At 37.7% G+C, this 21,070-nt stretch overlaps 1 protein-coding gene across 1 annotated transcript; it reads left to right on the forward strand.

Annotated features, from left to right (window-relative positions):
• Positions 1–622: 622 nt before the first annotated feature.
• Positions 623–20,839, forward strand: LOC124720042 (zinc finger protein 239-like). Its single transcript, XM_047245298.1, has 3 exons — positions 623–685; positions 9,994–10,031; positions 18,388–20,839. Exon 3 carries the CDS (start codon positions 18,482–18,484, stop codon positions 19,466–19,468), a length of 987 nt encoding a protein of 328 aa, XP_047101254.1. The 5' UTR covers positions 623–685; positions 9,994–10,031; positions 18,388–18,481; the 3' UTR covers positions 19,469–20,839.
• Positions 20,840–21,070: the final 231 nt, after the last annotated feature.

The following is a 21,070-nucleotide window of genomic DNA, read 5'->3' on the forward strand; positions in this document are numbered from 1 at the left end:
GCCTGAACTCTTACGGGAATCGGCAAAAAGCTGCGAGTAATGAGTATAATGGGCAGGGGCACTATGAGTATAGTACGGGACAATAGGTTGGGAATGTGGGTCTCACGGTAGGCGTGCCAGAGATAAGTAGATAAGTCCCTGCAGTTGCACTATCCTCTGTGTCCTCAGTGGCTCAGATGGATAGAGCATCTGCCATGTATGCAGGAGATCCCAGGTTCGAGTCTCAGTTGGGGCACTTACTTTCAACTGTCCCCATTGATTTATATCAATGCCTGTATGCAGCTAGGGGTATTCATTTCATTGTAGTTCTCAGGCTCGCCACATCTCCTGTCCAACTACATTAATGCACAGGGAGTAAGCACACTCTCTTCTTCTTGCTATGGGCAAAGTGTGAGGTTCCCAAATGAAGAATAAGGGTCAGTAAGCACCATGAAGTACGCTATGTACTGACTGATTATGTGTAAAATTAGTGCAGTATAGCACAGTGTGAAATTATGGTGATATATGTTGGCAGAATAACTGCTATATTCATAAAAAAAAGAAATACTGGGAGCCATGTCATAAGTACAGAAGGGTACAAGTAGTTTTAACTGAGACTTTCTCTCTCTTTCAGCGTCTTGAAGATAATTTGGTAATCTCTCGGCCAAATGATTTTATAAAGGAGGATCCTGAACTAAATTTGGAGGTGGGTGGAACTGAGAATACTGTAAGCACTCCCATCTCTGATTTATTGCATGTAGAGTGATAAAAATGTATTTGTGTAATTGATGTAAGAAATGCATTACTGTGGGACAGGCACAGATTGTGAGTTTTCTTGACTTAAGTGCAATTAATATCTTTACAGTACTCTTGTGATATTCCACTTGATGTGGATTAGCAACTGTTATTTGCTTATTATTGTGAATAGAATCCAAACGGAATTTGTAACAGTATGTTTAACCATACTTTCTGTGACCCTTCTGGATGTTAAACAGTTTGTATAAGTTTAAACCATGAGAGTGTAGATCATTTGAAAAATATTCCTCCTTCCAGTAACTTATGATTAACTAATTGCAGAATACATTGGACATGGTTTATCTTTTCAGTGAATCATTGATATTTGTCAGTTTGAACTAAAAATTTTCAAAGTTGCCAAAGGTACAAAGTGTGATACTATTTTTATGTGACAGATCACCCTTGATACATTGATCTCAAAATAGTTACAGTTTGGCTACCTCAATCGTATATGGTGAATTACTCACAGATTTGTCAGTCACAGAAAAACTCTTGGACGTATGCAGATAAATCCATGTATTACCTCACCATAGAATTCATAGCAGATCCAAATAAATTATCTTCCTGGCACAACGTACAGCTTTGATAAGGTCTCCTTGTATGAAGCATAAAACTTAATCCAGTAAAATAAAATGTTGTTGTATTAATTTTGTCCACCTTGCATAAGAAAAACTGGATGGTTAGATTCATAAACTTCTCACAGGAATAAAACCTAACAAGCATTTGGGAATGTAAGGTAGAGGACTGAAAAATGTACTCATAGTGCTTAGAGCCATTTGAGCCATTTCAACTGAAGAACGTAAATCCGAAGATATACTATGCAAGACACTGTATGGTACATGGCGGTGGGTATGTTCCACTACTATTAGTCGTTTCCTTTTCTTTTTTTCTTGCAAGCAGAGTGAGGGAAAAGCAACTGTTTTTTGCCTCCGTAAAAGCCCTAGTTTCTCGTCTTTTCTTGTCTGTAAATGACCCTCATGCACATTGATGCCTGTTGATTGTGCAAGCATACCACTCAAGGAAAAACGCTAGGGACAGCGGATATGGTATACAGGGTGTTGCAAAAAGGTACAGCCAAACCTTCAGGAAACATTTCTCACGCACAAATAAAGAATACATGTTATGTGGACATGCGTCCGGAAACGCTGAATTTCCATGGTAGAGCTCATTTAAGTTTCGTCAGTTATGGAGAGTGCTATGGGAGAACCAGTTGTTTCCATACCATGTACAGCGTGTGCATGCACTATCAGCAGCTGATTGGCCTCCATGGGTACACTTCTTCGAATGGTTCATCCAACAATGTGTCAATCCTCATTTCAGTGCAAATGTTCTCTTTAGGGATGAGGCTTCATTCCAACGTGATCAAATTGTAAATTTTCACAATCAACATGTGTGGGCTGACGAGAATTGTCACGCAATTGTGCAATCACGTCATCGACACAGATTTTCTGCGAACGTTTGGACAGGCATTGTTGGTGATGTCTTGATTGGGCCCCATGTTCTTCCACCTACGCTCAATGGAGCACGTTATCATGATTGCATGCGGGATACTCTACCTGTGCTGCTAGAACATGTGCCTTTACAAGTACGACACACCATGTGGGTCATGCACGATGGAGCTCCTGCACATTTCAGTCGAAATGTTCGTACGCTTCTCAACAACAGATTTGGTGACCGATGGATTGGTAGAGGCGGACCAATTCCATGGCCTCCACACTCTCCTGACCTCAACCCTCTTGACTTTCATTTATAGGGGCAATTGAAAGCTCTTGTCTATGCAACCCCAGTACCAAATGTAGAGACTCTTCGTGCTCGTATTGTGGACGGCTGTGATACAATACGCCATTCTCCAGGGCTACATCAGCGCATCAGGGAGGGTGGATGCATGTATCCTCGCTAACCTTTCCTGTAACAGAGTGTTTGAAGTCATGCTGGTACGTTCTGTTGCTGTGTGTTTCCATTCCATGATTAATGTGATTTGAAGAGAAGTAATAAAATGAGCTGTAACATGGAAAGTAAGCGTTTCCGGACACATGTCCACATAACATATTTTCTTTCTTTGTGTGTGAGGAATGTTTCCTGAAAGTTTGGCCGTACCTTTTTGTAACACCCTGTATAAAAGAGAGTGAACCTGGCATAACTGGTTGCTGCATCACATTTTCTCTTCCCAAATTAAGCATTTATTTGTTAGGCTTCATTCTGTTGTATATGCATGGTGTAATAACAATTTTCTATGGGGCACAGGCAAAGTAGTTTTTGCAAATGGTATTCACTTTGGAGAATGTGTTCAATATTGAAATCAGTTCATTTAGCAGAAGTTTTCCTTTACTGTCACTACTCTGATATTTTCCCACATTACATCAGTTCACAATAAGAGGTAGATCGATACCTTGGACTATTAACTTAGTTGTTGGCATTGTGCTTCACAAAATTTTGCATTAGTAAATGTGCCTCTGCATCATTTCCAAGTTGCTGCCTTCATGCTATTGTGTGGAAAATCAATCTGGAATGCATAAATTTTAGTTCCATTTTGTCCACTATCTTTACAATCCACAGCACACCAGAAAAAAGTATTTGTCTATGTTTACAAGTTCATGATCCATGACTCTATACTGCCCAACAGCAACCTTACACAATTGATCTCCTCCCATTGTTATGACAAAACTCACTATTTATTGGTACACACCTAAACTCTGTCTTCTGGAATATTACCATCACTAAATCCTATTAAACATTTTCTATTTCAGTATACACAAACAGGTGATTTCAAAATTAACAAAAGACATTAGATGAAAAAACAGTAAACATAGAAAAATAAAACTCAGTATGTCTCTGACAGTTATGGAGGATATACAAAGTGTGATGGATTGTATTACATTGTATTATAGGCAAATATTAGTATACAAATTAGACCAACAAAGTTTTATGTTTCCTTACAATACACGCTGATCAACAGTTACATCAGCAGTGAACCTCAAATGCCAGTTCCCAAAATTTTCTCAACATTGACTCTCGAAACGAACATCATCTTCCCTCCAAGGATTCCTGTCTGAGTTGCTGAACCATATCGATAACATTCGTGTGCTAATGAAAGCTAATAGTAGCAAATCTAAAAGCATGCCACTGAATTGCTTCAGTGTCTGACTGGTGGGATGTCACATTGTCAAGCATGCGTATGTTCCAACAAAAAAATTTTGGAAAACAGGAGTTCGAAAGAGAATATATAAAAATCGCGAGATAAAGCTGGGAAAATGAGATCAAAATCACTAATACATAATTTAAACCTGGGAAGAAGCTACACAAATGGAATTTCCTGAACTCTGCTTTGTGTGTGTTTCAGATACACTCTGTTGTTACGGCCAATAAGGATATAAAAATACGCAGTGTAAGAACAAGAAAGGAATTTTTTAGTCATTTCAACGTCTCCGGCATATAAAGATTAGATTTCAACCTGTTGGAAAAGAAACACAAATGAATAAATCAGTCATCATTAATCCATTATCACTCGTATTTCGAGTAAGAAATTTTTCAACAAATTATTCATTGATATACCATAAATTGTAAGAAACTTGCAGAGATACTGAAAACCATTATGAGATTATGCTAACCACAAAAGAGGAGAAAACATAGGTAGTGAAACATTGTCAATGATCACGGTCTAGTAGATGTGAGGGAACAAGCATTGAAAATTTTAAATAGTAACAAACCCTAGAAAATGGCAGGAATTCTTGAAAGTATAGAAATTAATGTTCAAGGCTATAAAAAAGAAAGTAAACTAGTCACTTGAAACCAACATAAAAATAACAATTGTAGTCTATGACTTTCACTCAGTTCTTGGCTGTGTGCCTCTGAAACAACAACTAGATTTTGGAGGCGAAACAATTCAGATTAAAAATCATCTGTTGAGGAACTGAAAGAAATCAGTACTTTGGAAAATGACAAGTCATCAGCGGAAACAGAAACTCATAGCTGAAGTATGCAGATACGGATACTGAGCAACAGTAATCTGACACAAGCAACTGACAGAATTATGTTAAACATTTGTAAAATTGAAAAAATTACTGAAGAGTGGAAATGTACATTAATTGTTCCTCTTCATAAAAATGACATAAAACCAGTCTGAATCATTGCAGGGAATTTCACTGCATCCTGTTATGTCCAAAATTCTTCAAAAAGCCCTGTGAAGTCAACTGGATGAACATGTAGGCCCATTAATAGTTGAGTATAAGGCACGATTTTGCAAAGGGTAATCGTGTAGAGAACAGATAAGGGAACCAAACTCAATTTTGCAAAGATGATGATGTGTGAAAACTGTGACAACTTATGACAAGTGTCAGAAAGGCTTATGATTTGATAAAAAAATCTTGATTCAGTACTTCAAAGGAATTCAAAATTGACAGGAAAACAGTGGCAGTTATCCAACAGACATTAATGGGTACAACCTCAAATGTTAAATTGATTGGAGAAATTTCGGAAGTATTTGAAATGCACAACAGTGGGCAGCCAGAGATCCACCATCCCCTCCAATTTAAAATAATGCTGAAAAAGGTTATGAAAACATAGGGAAGGAGATGAGGGAATCCAAATTGAAATTAAAAAAGAGCAGAGAACCAACATGAGGTGTATGTCTCTTTTAGACACTCACAGTTCTAAGAAACTGTAGAGAACTGTCTTGGAGAAGCTTCATAAAATGTCACAGAAAACTGATCTACAAATCATCTGTGAGGAAACTCAGTAATTGACAGGAAGCCTGCAGATAATCTCTCCACTATAATTTGGTATGAGGAAGTGTCACAAGATATATACATTAAATATCCAGGAGCGATAATCCAATCAGCATTTATTTATTTATTTATTTATTTATTTATGCTAGTCCGACGAGGGCCATCAGGTTCTTTTCTGCATTGGACCAGGGTTTCACACATACATCATAGTTACCTAAGAAACAACAGCTTTAATATGACAAATAGTATTAAAATGATTTGAGTGTCCTAAGTGGCAATGTGAGTAAGTAATACGGACTGTGAACTAATAAAGTTAATAATGACAGTACTAGTAGAATTACAGCTGCTGCCACTAATGGTGCTGGTGGTAACAGTAGTAATGACAACAATGATAGTGGCAGGTATAAAAAGGATTTATACATGTACAAGATAGTTTTCAGATATAGTGAGTCCCGTGGAAAGGAAATTTAGAAAGCCTTCACCAGCTAAGAATTCTGGGAAAAGAGGAAGATCTGGGTGGAGCATCATTATATGCTCACATGTCAGTTCAAAGAGCAATTTAAAAGCAGCCAAACGTGGCTACTTCAGGACGTTTGTAGAGTACACACATAGGTGACTTTCTGTTAATGGATGTAATCTACATGAACATATTCCTCTTGTTTATCTTCATGATTGTTGGATGGTTGGATGTGTGTAGCACATTATGTGATAAATCAAGAGTATACATATGTCGCTAGTCCACCCAGTTGTCAGTTACACCTGTTGTATCTTGAAAAGGTGTAGTCTTCTCAATTTACGGAACTTGTGGACATACTTGGTTTGAGCCACACCTCTGATAGAAGTATCAGATGTACGTCCATGTCTTGAAATATGTGACACTTTGTATGATGTGGCAGAGATCGAACATTTGCAAGTGCAGTGTGATGTTCAGTGCATTTGGCTACAAGGCTCATGAAGATGCTAGATAGTAGCGACTTTCGGCTGGTGAGGTTGGGAGAACAAAGAATACCAAAGTGCATTGTGGTAGGGGAGCAAGGTTCCTTGACGTGAAAGTGGGAGATATCTCCAGGAGGATGGAGGTTTTGCGGCCAATGCCAGCAGGCTTTGCACTGGTCAGTGAAATGTCAGCCGAAGACAGGAGGAGAAAGTTCCTGAACAGAGCTAGAACAGTCTCTGCACAACAATATCGAAAGCAAGATAAATGGAATGAAAGCAGTCTGTCTTGCTATTGGTGCTTATGATGAGTAACCACAGTAATATGATGATAAATTATTAAAGTAGAAATAAGACTGTAATTTATCATCTGAATCAGAGCATTGTGAACATAGAATGGTAATGGTGAATTAGTGAATAGTATTGGTGTTGGAGGTATGAGAATTGAGCAGAAAATTAGTACTAAAATTAATCATAGACAAACAGAGAATAATAGGAGGGGAAACTGTTTTAAGTATAATATTAGTAAAACAAATTGTTTCTTTGCAAAATAGACATGAAAGTAAACACACAAAATTAGAGGCAACAAGAGTTGAAATTTTTTTTAGCTTCAAACGTCCTGTCTGCATTGCAGACTGATCATTCCTATTTTAGGTCTTCACCATCATCCTGCCATCATTTGTCCACAAGTTTTGCAGCTGAAATCTTGAGATCACACTGTTCAAAATCTTCAGTCTTTCAAAAGTGAGATCCTCCCTTATTGTCAAACGTAACTTCAGGAGTTTCTTGCTCAAAAGCTTGTCAACTGATGTGGAGCTGTTGTAACAAAAAATCTATTTTAGTCAATGTAAAACTACTGCTGGAATAACTCTTTACTGTAGAAAATACTGTGATTCATGGTCAAACAAAAATGACTGACTGAGAAGCAGGAAAGAAAAATTCTCAGGAAAATATTTGTACCAGTTTTCTGTGAACGAATTTGGATAAAGAGGCCCTTTAGTGGGATCTATAGATAGACAGGAACAATAACGGACACCTATAGATAAAAAGGGATAAAACTCTGTGGACGCATCACAGGATGACTGACGACAGGTTCACAAGGCAGATCTTCGAGGTAGCAAGCACTAGCAAAAACAGTTCAAAATGGATCATAGGTACAGAAGAAGTTGGACTCTCACAAGATAACATAGTAAATCGAAAAAGAGTCAAGAAAGACCATGAAACATACTTAAACAGCAACACATGGAAAACAGAAATGGATATAAATATTTGGAAGACCACAGAGGACATACACTAGGTGATCAAAAGTATCTGGGCACCTGGCTGCAAATGGCTTGAAAGTTTGTGGCGCCCTCCACAAGTAATGCTGGAATTGAATATGGTATTGGCCCACCCTTATCCTTGGTGACTGCTTCCACTCTTGCAGACATACGTTCAATCAGGTGCTGGAATGTTTCTTGGGGAATGGCAACCCATTCTTAACAGGTGTTTGCACTGAGGAAAGGAATCGATGTCGATCGGTGATGCCTCTAATGAAGTCAGCATTTCAAAACATCCCAAAGATATTCTAAAGGATTCACATTATGACTCTATGCAGGACAGTCCATTACAGGTTTGTTATGGTCGTGTAGCCACTCTGCCACAGGCCATGCATTACGAACAGGTGTGTCCGATCATGTTAAAAGCTGCAATTGCCATCCCCAAATTGCTCTTAAAGAGTGGGAAGCTAGAATGTGCTTAAGACGTCAATGTAGGCCTGTGCTGTGATAGCTCCATGCAAAACAAGGGATGCAAGCCCCCTCCATGAAAAACATTATGACACCACAACACCAGAACCACCTCCGAATTTTACTGTTGGCACTACACACACTGGCAGATGATGTTCACCAGGTATTTGCCATACACACACACACACCCATAAGGTCACCACATTGTGTACCTTGATTCTTCACTCCACACAACGATCTTACATTTTTCAATCGTCCAATGTTTTCGCTCCTTACATCAAGCGAGGCGTCATTTGGAATTTACCTGCGTCATGTGTGCCTTATGAGCAGGTGCTCCACTGTGAAGTATAGGTTTTCTCACCTCCCACCTAACAGTCGTAATACCTGCAGTGAATACTGATGAAGTCTGGAATTGCTATGTGATGGTCTGTATAGATGTCTGTCTGTTACACATTACAAACACTCTTAAAGTGTCAGCAGTTTCTGTCAGTCAACAAACGTGGTAGCCCTGTACGCTTCTGTGCTGTATGTGTCCCTTCGCTTTTCCACGTCACTATCACATCAGAAACAGTGGACCTAGGTACGTTTAGGAGTGTGGAAATCTGGCATAGAGACATATAACACAAGTGATACCCAATCACCTGACCAAGTTCGAAGTGCATGGGTTCCTCGGAGTGCCCCATTCTGATCTCTCATGATGTCTAATGACTACTGAGTTCGCTGATATGGAGTACCTGGCAGTAGGTAGCAGCACAATGCACCTAACATGAAAAACCTATGTTTTTGGGGGTGTTCGGATACTTTTGATCACATTGTGTATGTAAAGAAATTGGGAAGGATATAGGAGTAAGAAGAACATGTTAAATTTAGACACTATCTCTTACAAGTTAATGTATGGGATGGCGATGGCGATGGTGACGACGATGATGATGCAATCTGGAAACACAGAGATGACTCAGTCTTTACTGTTAATGTGAAATAGTTTGTTTAATCTGACATGTTACTCATTAGGTGATCATCTCTGGGTTTGATGACTGAATATTTAGATTATCCTTGATCTTAATGGTCTTCTGCTAGACTCGAGTAACACTTATTTTACAGCTATTGTAGTTGTCCACATGCTCATTGATACTTCATAGGTATTCATTGTATGTACATTCAATCATTTGAGGAGGACACTGTCCTCATGTTAACCATGTTGTTTATTTCCTATTTATGATAATACACGAATCTTTGTCATTTATATGCCTATAAAATAACAGCACTTCGTGTAATTATTCCTATAACTTTCATGTCATGCTGTACTCCATAATTTCCTCTGTAGATGAAACTGATGTGACATTTAACGACTTTGATGTTCCATGCAGTGAGCTATCTCAAGAGTATGGCATAATATTCAATGCTACAGTTGTGAAAAAAATACGTTCAATAGCAGTTCCGATAGAACTTTTTTCAGTTCTTTTCTTTACCTGTTTCATCAATAAAAATCAGACGATTTTTTACATTTTTCTCTGGTACTTCACCTTACTGTATGTGCATGGCAGGTGAATGATGTTTCACGCTTTTAATTTTGAAGTATCAAACAGGAAATTTGTTTTCAAATAAATCAGTGTCTTTATAATTATTTACAAAGCTAAAAGCAAAGTGCTGAAATGATGTGTTAATTTTTACTTATAATTTTCTTCAGTAACTGCTACAGTTATGTTGTGTCTCTTTGATAATAATATTTCCAACTATTGTTTGGAACAGTCAGATGTTAGTGGGTGTTAATACAATTTTATTTATTTACTGTTTCATCAATTTTAAACCACCAGTAATTCTTTGTATTCTTTCAGGTGGCAGCCTCAATAAGAAATGCATCTGATAGTTTAAGGTACGTTTTTTATTATTCACTGCAGAATTTTTTGAGCAGTATAAATTTTTATTTACTCCATGTGAAAGAAAAATAATAACCCCTAGGGACCAAAATACAAGAAGTTATTTTTAAAAAGTTCTGTTTTTGGAGTTCCATTTTTTCTGTATATTAACCATTTGCTGTATATACATACAGTATATACAGACTACAGCAATATTATGCATATTATCAGAGAAAACACTACTAAATCCACTATTCTATTATTGCAAAGGATTAAAAAGGAACTTTACGATATTACAACGTACATCAGTCCCATTTATAACATAGGTTTGCAATAACAACACAAACAGCAAAAATGAAAACTAAAGCCCTTACATTAAACACTGTACTGTAACGTACACTCCAATAATGTTCTAAATCTAGTATATTGTGCTGTCACAGAGAGGAACAAAAATGCCTGAAAAATTGCACTTGCAGATAATTTTCTAATGGCAAACATTCAATACATCGTGCTGCCACAGAAAGAAACAAAAATGCTTGCTAACTAGATGGCCAGCTGTAAGAATGTATGTAAAACTGTCTGTTCAGATGTTGCAGCAAAACTTTCTAAAGTGTCCAAGGCATTTAACACTTCATGGTGTAGGCAAAATGGCCTTGCCCTCCTCACATTCTTCTGATGTATTTTGCACCTCAGACAGAAATGTTTGTACAACAGGTTCAGGGTTTTAAATGTCTTGCAAAATAATCCATAGTCAGGTGATGTGGTATTGTTGTCACCATCTAACTTGCCAACATAATGTCTCCAGTCATTGCTAAAACAGTTCTGTAAGTGTTATGAGGAAACTGATGGAACTGATCCCCAGCTTGTATTGCATCCAATGCTTCCATCTCGTTTTCAGCAATAAGGATAGCACAAATGGCTTGTGATACAATGTCTTCATAGCAGCAGTAATGCCTTGATTCAAAGGCAGAAGGCAACTTAACATATTTGGTAGTAAAAAGTGAACATTTAAATTAGTTAATATTAAAACAAAAAAGCCATTTATCATTAACTGTCAATCCAAGCTTTCCAATAATGAGAGTAGATGCAAGGTAAAGCATTAATTTCATGTTCTTCAAACATATCAGTTTCTCAGATTTATTGATCACCCAAGATTGTTGTTCATCTATGTTGTATGAATTACAGACAATTACAAAAGTTAAAAACATTATTTACTGCTGGCCCCACCATGCCACATGTCATCTTTTATTTTGTGGGTTTGACTTGGCAGAAGTTGTAAAGAAATCTTAGTTTTGCCTGCATTGCTGGCGTAATACATAGCAAACTTTTCTCTCGCTTAGTCAAATTCATGCAACCAATACTTGCCCCTTCTTCATCAACTTTATTCATTTCATTGCCAATCACTGAGCATGAAATTAGGCTTCTATTTTGGAACTTACACAGTCAGCAAGCAAAACACCTGATGTCTGTTTTTAATGTCTAAATTTTTTTCTGCAGCCTCATTTGTTGTTGATTGAATTATAGTTCCACTTAGATACATTGGAAGTGCACATATAGCTTGAACCATTGTAAAAGTAAATGTTCAGCATGTTCATGCATAACACTGTAAAATCACTTTGATTTGCACCTGGAACCCAGTGCAGCAGAATTAAGAACTTTTCATTTAAATAGTGTGGATAATCTAAATTTGCTGAGTCTAAGCTTTATGCCAGTTGTGCTGTTTTTCAATACACCATGTTCTGCTTCCTGCAGAATATTTAATTTCGCCTGTTGATCTATGCTTTGTACTTCCTATTGCATGACAACCCTTTCACTGCTTGGAACTCAATGTTACTAATAGTGGCCCTGTTTAAAGAATATAAAAGCACATCTCAGCATGGAATTGCACTTGTTGATGGAATCTAGTTTTCCACACTGTTGGTGTCACAATTGTTTTCCTTGTTGATGGCGATTGTTGAGCAATGATATGCATAAAGGTCAGCTAGAGAAACATAAGGAAAAGAGAAAAACGTTGACAATTCAGGTTTAATGAAAAATGTAATGATGCAACAGACTAAAAAACAGTTTGTAATTCATGCTGACTGAAATTTGTTAACCATTAAAACATTGTATAATATCATGTACATCACTGCCAGTACAGATATTTCGCTGGTGTTAACCAAGTGTTCACCTTAAGTGAGTTCATCTTCAGCATGATTGAGTGTTCATTATTATTCGTAAGTAAAAATATTACAAACAAGTAGGGTTAGTAACACATTCTATAAAACAGCTGGTTTGTGTATTGGTTCCTTAATAAAAACAGTTTACTTCTTTTATTAAAAAGAAGCAAACTAAAGTGCAGGTGAAGTGTCAGCAGCTGTATAGTGCTAACTATTCTAATTGAATATGACATGGAAGTCATAGAAATTCAATGTGATGGGTACAAGCTAATGTTCTTCCATGTAGAATGAGTAAGAGGAAACGGTGAGTGGTTATATACCCAAAAACTGGAGTCAAGTTTAAGCCCCTTCAGATTAATGAATGTTGGGGTGAACACCTCTTTGAATACTGTGTCAGCAATGTGGATTGGGAAACATAAGCTTGTTGTATTGACAGTTTACAGGCCACCATCATGTTCTTAAATTTCATAAAGCAGCTGTAGTCAGCTTTAGTAAGACCATGAAGACTTAACTGGTGAGTCATCTTTTGTGACTTGAGAAGCTACTAACCAAGGATGCCTAGGATTACCAATGTCTGAATTTGGGAAATCTAACACAGTACAGTTCCCCAAAAGGACTTAATGCACACATTGCAAAGTTGGCTGATTTGGGAGAAAAACGGACAGTGATTTATCTGGCAATGACAGTAAAATGAATACTTATCAGTTGTGCTTATATCATAGAAGGAAAGTATTGTCACCACAGAATTAGAGAGAAATTACAGGACAAATGTTATCAATTGTGTTAATAATTTTCCTAATATTCTTTTCCTCTAAAGAACCATGATACTGAGTGGAAGTAAGAGCAAGGGAAGAATAACTCCTTGGACTTAAGTATCTTGTGCAAGGTAGATAGAGCTCTAACTACTTCAGAAGACAACAAACTGTGCATAGTGAAATATTCTGCTTTACTGTCTGTAGTGCACTATCAGATCTTCCTTTGTGTTCAGTAAAGCTCTTTTTTCCTGGCACAAGATGTTCTCATCCCAAATTGTGGCTATGCTTTTTTGGTGTTTGAACTGTATTAGCCACTTGACCTGTTGTATAGGAAGGCTGTACTCATGAGGTTGCAAAATCATTTTTAGGAAATAATTCAATTCTGCATTTACTGTGTATATCCATGGTAAACGTTTATCATTTTTCACCTAGTAAATGCTCACAGATGAGTGTGACCACTATGTCTAGATCTACATCTGTTTCTTGCAAAGCAATGTGAAGTAAAAGATTAATATCCCTGGTTAGACCTATTTGATATGCATCACACACCCTTCAGCAATGTTCTGAGGTGAGTCACACAATTGTTTTGAAAGCATTGGATTTCTGTGGTATCCCAGCAATGGACTGACTGCTGTACCTACAACTGAACCAGTGTGATGATTCCATTGGTATCTCCACATATTGCTACACTCAAGAATTTATGAGTGTAGTGATAGGGCACTATGTTTCTCCATTTTGTGACATTCACTATTTTTAGTCCTAATGGTTAAAGGCTTGCTCCACTTCAAAATTTTATCTAGGTACAAGCTTATATATTCTTTTAAGTTCTTCATAATTGACAGAGCTAGTAATTATATGTGCCTGTACAATTATGGATAGTTTTGCCTTTTTATCTGTGTTGCCTGCGGAACTGAGTCAACAGTACTGTTCATAATAGTTTACCTACATTTCTGTATTATTATTTATAATTACTTCTACTCATGCATTACTCCTATTTCATTTTGTGTTGATAACTCGGCACTCACCTAACCAGAAATGTTCTTCTTCCTCCCATGCACCACACTAATTCCCACCGTATCAAACTTCAACTTATCCATTACTGATTTCATGTTCTCTGACTCATCTAATCAATCAAGGGACTTAACATTCCACACTCTCACTTGTAGTGATATTGTTTCTTTCCCCTGATGATATCCACCAGAGTAGCCCCCTCCCAGAGATCTTATGGGAGGCTACATTGCTACTGGAATATTTTACCCAATTGGATGTCATTATCATTAAACTATACAGCAGAGCAGCATGTCCCCAGGAATTTCAAAATAATTTCCCTAGTATATGGTATGGTGGTGGCTGGTACCTTTACTACTGGAAAGACCGGCCATCCATCTTCATTAACCACATGTTAGTGTGTGGATGCTCCCTAGATATCCTTCCATTACAGTTTTACGTACTGTATGTCTCCCAGTTTCATTAAGGCAGGCATGTCACTTCACTTTGGCAAGATAAATGTTTCATGTGGTTAGTGGGTGCCACACAACTGAAACATGTCAAATAACTTAGCTATTACCAAAAAGTCACAAAATTAGGAAATCCTGACATTGTGCTGTGGAGATGCTGATAGACTTTTTAATGGCACACTAAATATCATATATTCTCACAACACTATAGTAAGTTATTGTTTATCATAAGTTATTTTTCTGACGTTACGCAGCAATTAAGAAGGGCTGGTAGAAATGAGGCAACACATTCTTGAGGAAAATTATGAATAACTAAAATGGTACGATGCAGTTAAGAGATATAATATTAAACTGAAGTTCATAAGGGTTAACAGCATGTGTTACTGTTCATATAATCAATCTTGACATGATGCCATAAGTCCCAAATATCACAAGCTTTGTTGTGGGATTTCACTGTGTCATTTAAAGGACAGGAACTCCATGAGAAATATCAGAAACCTGCATATGAATCAGGAACATAAGTGTTGCAACAATTCTACCACTTTGAACCATGACTGTCCAGCAAAAGACTACAATATTTGCTGTGTCATTCACTTTTGTTATGGGAAGGTTGTTCCAATGGGACACCTTGGTATATTCAGTGTTGGAACTTCCACTAGCAATGTCTTCAATAACACATTTGATGATGGCTTGAGGGTTGTGGCACGTGATAGGGGTGTTACTTGATGTTCTACTTTATCCCAAAAGAACAAGATAGAGAGTACTTGAAACCTAAACCACCACCATACTCCCTGGAGAAAAAAACATACAAGATAATAACTGTCCAAATAATGAGACTTAGCACTTTCAGAGCATCAGGGACAAATACCCTATATCCCATGAATCACATGTGATGCAAACATTGATGGTTTTGTGATGAAACCACAAAGTTCCACAGTGAAAACCTTCAAATTGTCATCTCCCTAATGCCTTGTAGTAATAACACAAAAGCTTATCATTGGTTTAATATCTATTATACTGCAATGGAACATTCATGTTTTGATAGCACATGTGGAGTAAATGAAACTTTTTATTTGTAGAAGATCACTGTATTTCACATGAGTCACTTTGTAAATGTTTCAATACTCCCATGCTGTCAGGGCACAGTATCTGACTGGTTGCCACTGGGGGTAAGGACAGCTGGATGGGCAACCTGTATTATTTGCTGTGTGTGAGGGGTAGGTGAGGACTGAGATCAGACACTAGCTGTATGAATTCTTAGGGCAGTTTCTCAATGATAACAATAGATTTTGTTTCGATTTGCCAAGATCCTCTTTGCAAGAAGCATTGCTAATATTATCCTAAAATTTTGCCAGCCACTTCATAATATTGTCAGTAATATGCAGGTGTAATGCCAGAATCTCCTGGTAGGTTGTGAGATGAGCTATGTCTTCTGAATACAAGTGCTAGAATTTACTTCAGCACAGTTATTTATTTTCTCACAACTAATCTCTAGTCCTGCTTAATTATAATTGTAACCTACACACATACGCATGTCAAAAGGTCACTGAGGTGGGTACCACATGGAGCAAACAGAGGATTGTTTTACCATCTGGTGATACTCAAAATTGCTTACATCTTGCCAGACTATGATTATTGCAAGGTAGATTCACCACACTGTTGGTGCACTTGTCCTGTTGTGGAAGTAGGTGTCGACCCACAGTATTCACCTCTTGCAAAACTTGGTGATAGTTCCAATGTTGTTCATCTAAAGTGAATATTTAGCCCAGAACAGCTGTCTACATAGTTTCTTTTGTCAGCTGGCTCAACAAAAATACGAGTAATTACGAGGAGGATTTATTACTGTTGTGATAGCTCTTAAAACTGCTCTATCAGTCAGGAACAGATCTAAAAACCAGAGGGGAGAAAAGGAGATAGCTCAGACTGGCTGGATGTAATGCTGCAAGAAACCTAGATATGACTTTTTATTTTCAAGTAGTGCTACATAACAGCTGAAGTAGTAGGAAAATTTCAGCTTTATGTGAGAAAGCAATCTTGCCTGTTCTACTGAACCCAGGGGAAAATGATACATTGCGCAATAATTACTGTAAGGTGGCCCTCACCAACTGTAAGCCAAATGACAAGAAAAATTCGATCAGCATGTGGCATACCTGGTCTGTAGAATCCAAGAAACTACGCACTCACATCCAGTGTACATTTGAAGGATATTGCTCCACCCTGAGAATGTGAATGGCTGGAATACACTACGTTTCCCTAATCTGATAATATTTTGGAAATGTAATTGTGGCTGTGTCCTTGTATATGTGTACATAGGAGTGTTTGGGGAAAGTCAGTGCCTGCCATCTATGCCATCTGTAAGCTTTGAAAGTGGGAGGTGTTTTCAGCCACTTTGATTATGGGCACATCAGGCATCTACTCTTATAATCTGGCAGATGTGGAAGCAACTGTATAAGAAATGTACCTACATAGGGCATACCCAAAAGGCGTGTTCTTTCTAAATTCAACATACAGTACTGTAGTCAGTGGGATACAATATTCTATGTTAACTTAGTGTCTGATGATTTTAGACAGCCTTTTGTAGCCTTGAATTTAAACTCATGTCCCAACCTTACCACAACTATATGAGCTGCAGTATATCCAAGAAAACAGAGATTAGCAATCTGCAGCACAACTGAGATCATGATTATTTTGTTCACAGCTTTTAAGGCTAACCTCTATGAGCGAACTCAAGACAGAAAAATTTCTTTATATGTTTCTTTGCACAGCCATCTACTGCAGCAAAATTTCAGTTTTTGATGAAAGCAAAGTGTAATGTTTCACTGTCATTGGTTACTTGATACCACATATCCATCAAAAAGCAAAACAGTCAAAAGCAGCAATCAGGATAGAATAATAGCATGTAAGTATGTGCATGCTCCTACACACCCACAGCCATATCCACACTCAAATGACCTCATTGGGAAGCTCAAAGATGTCCAGTTCCATGGTGATGGAATGGGGTAGCTGCAGGTGGAATGATTGGACCCAGATATCACATGGGTAGACCATGCACCTACTGCCATCACTTGCTCGCAGAAGACTATGGTAGGATGTACTGTACATGATTTGTGCTGATGTCACCATTGCTTAGGGGTGTGTGGTTCAGTTGAGGATGTTTTGGAACTCCATGGGACCAGGAGTTGTGAAGATACTTTCGAATGCGAGGCTGTAACTGCATTGGCATCCTCCCTGACAGACAATATGTCAATTAGAAAGGGCTACACATAAGCTGTGCTGCTAACAACACACTATAAAGTTGGAATAATTTGTGTGTGTCATTCACATTTGTTCATCAGTCTGGAAATTTATGTATGTGATCCTGTACAGGTGTTGACCACTTGGTTCATGGCCATACTACCTAGCCAAGAATAAATGTGATGTTTGTGGTAGTTGGGGATTCATTTGGAATCAAATAAAATGCCATGCTTCATTGCTTTGTGAAATAAATTTATCATGAGTGCTTTTAAGAATTTACACTCTAAGCTCAAAGTGTTCTCCAAAACAAAGAAAAATCCACTTGGAGAGAGTGATATATTTTTATTTTAAAATCATTGATTTCTCTTTTCTTTTCCTTTATCTTTGGGTGGAAACTGTTATGTCAAAAACTGGAGGATATTATATCTAATAAAAGTAATAATTTGGTCTAAAAGATTGTTGAGCAGTATTTTAAAAATATTACAAGACCTTTCAATAACAGTACCTACTAAAAAATTAGGAAACCCAATCAGCACTGAATGAGACTGATCATTATTGAATTTCCTGTGATCATTTGCCTTATAAAAATTCTATCGCTCTGGCAGAATGTCATGATAATTTTAAATCACTTACATGTACTGAATAAGTTATCTGTGACACCCATACATTTTTATCTTTCGTTTTGTAGTCCCTGATTTTGTGGATGGTGAAATACTGTTTTTTGTATCGTGTAAATAAACATTTCACATCTCTTTTCTCCTTCCTCAGTTTCATTCAAAGTCCTGGTGACAGCTGTAACGTTTCGTCTCAAGAAGCATTACATCAAGGACTAGTCAATGACGATCTGGAGATAGATACAGAGATGACAACAGATGTCAGTATGTCTCACAACTATACCAAGTTACAGACTTCACAAGAAGACAGCTTATGTGGCACGAGATTAAGTTGTAGCGTCAGGGAAAAGGAATTCCATAAGTTTAACTGTAGTTTCTGCCTACAGAGCTTCCCTTCAAAATACAGACTAATAATGCATGTCTTCATCCACATTGATGGTGTGCAGGCACCTGCATATGTGTGTAAGTCATGTGGTGAGGTATTGCCCACTGATGACAGCTTGAAAGAACATTTGAGAATGAGTGAGGGTGACCAAGCATTATCAGCTGCCAACAGTGAGAAACTTGAATGCAGTGAGGACCATGAAAACATCATCTCCATAGAAAGTGTACAAGAAGAAATCGTGGAACAGACTGAGAAGCAATCTTCATCCAAGGAAACCAGGAAAACTTTAAGGAAATCCTTTAGTGACATATGGAATACACATACTGTGACACAAGTTGCAGAGAAACTCAGATGTGATGACTATGGAATTATGTGTACAAGTGATCATCTTAATGTCCACACTGTGCTAAGTGCAAAAAGACATCACAAATGTGATAGTTGTGGTAAATTGTTTACTCGTTCGGGCAGTCTCAAGGTACACGAATTAATACACACGGGAAAGAGACCCCACAAATGCCGTGTTTGTGGAAAATCGTTTACTCAGTCGAGCACTCTCAAGACACATGAATTAATACATACAGGAAAGAGACCCCATGAATGCGGTGTTTGTGGAAAATCGTTTACTCAGTCGGGCAGTCTCAAGACACATGAATTAATACATACAGGAAAGAGACCCTACAAATGTACTGTTTGTGGCAAATCGTTTATTGGTTTGGGGAATTTCAAGGTACATGAATTAATACACACGGGAAAGAGACCCCACGAATGCGGTGTCTGTGGAAAATCGTTTACTCAGTCGGGCCATCTGAAGACCCACAATTTAATACACACAGGAAAGAGACCCCACTAGTGCGATGTTTGTGGAAAATCTTCTACTGAGTCGAGACATCTCAAGAGTCACTGATAAATACACACTGGTAAGAGACCCTACAACTGTAATGTTTGTGAAAATCGTTTATTCGTTCGGGCAATCTCAAGGCACACGAATTAATACACACAGGAAAGAGGCCCCACGAATGCGGTGTTTGTGGAAAATCGTTCACCCTGTCGGGCCATATGAAGACCTAAAGTTAATTCACACAGGAAAGAGACCTCACGAATGCAATGTTTGTGGAAAATCGTTTACTTAGTTGAGCCATCTCAAGAGGCATTTGTTGACACACAAAAAAGACCCTACAAATATAGTGTTTGTGGTAAATCGTTTCCTCGAAGAGGCAGTCTCAAGCAACATGCATTAATACACACTGAACAGGGACCACACAAAGTCAATGTTGGTGGCAAATCGTTTTCAGAACTGGGTCATCTAAAAACACAGAAATTAATACACGCAGGAATGAGCCCCTACAAATGATACTTGTGGCAAATATTTTTCTTATTCTGGTAATCTCAAGGAGTCATTAGTACACACCAGTAAATGACCACGCAAATGTAGTATTTATGGCAAATTTTATAAAAACTCGAGTAACCTCAAGAAACAGCTATCACTACACACTGAAAAAAAGGCTACACAGATGTGATATTTGCTGGGAATCTTTTACTCTGGCCTAGCATATTTAGAAGCATCCAATAATACACATTACATAGAGACCACTTGAAGTTTTGTTGAGGTCTGTAGACTTAAACATGTTCAAAGGAGACCACAAGTATGTTATGAATATTGTTTGCATGTGCTACAGAAAGGTCACAAAAAATATGACAAATCCGTTTTCACAGCTTCATGTTCAAAGACGTTGCATACTAAATACAATATATTAAGCACACAATTGCAATTTTTGGTTGTAAATGCTCCATGCTATAACGATCTGTCTACCAGAAATTGGTGCATTGAGAGATATGTTACTCGTTTGAGTAGAAGTCCTATGCAGTAATCACGACTCCATATTCTTCAAGAGAATTTACCAGTATGTTGCTAATTATTTGAAAGAGACTGCCATTTCAATATTCATGAAGCTGTATGCAGTACCCAGGCGACAGCATAAATGTGTTTATTACACGTCCATCACTCAGGCTATTTTTCTCAACGATGGAGAAAGACACAAGAATATCATGATTATGCAAACATGTTACTGAGGTATGCCTCCTTAATAGTAATGCTATTTGTGTGATCAAAATTTGCACACATGTGAACTATCTGTGCTACTTCTACATTAGGAAATAACTGATGGTGGTAAGAATGCAGAGATCAGGCAAAAATAGCACTTTCAGACTGCAATACAACAGTGCTTCTGTACGGATAGACTCATTAGTTCTCTGTTAGTTTTCCACTAGTAAATTGGACTATATTTCTACACACACCTCACACAGTTCCCATTTACTGCAGGCTATCAGTTTGTTGCTGTGTAGTTGGTGTGCAATAGCATCCCAAATTCGTTTCACAATGATCTAATGAGGTGGGAAAGATAAGTGTGAGCTATCATGATGCTCAAACTATTGCAGTGTGATTCTGACCTTG

This window comes from Schistocerca piceifrons, chromosome 11 (assembly GCF_021461385.2).
Source record: "Schistocerca piceifrons isolate TAMUIC-IGC-003096 chromosome 11, iqSchPice1.1, whole genome shotgun sequence".
In the NCBI taxonomy this organism is placed as follows: Eukaryota; Metazoa; Arthropoda; class Insecta; order Orthoptera; family Acrididae; genus Schistocerca; species Schistocerca piceifrons.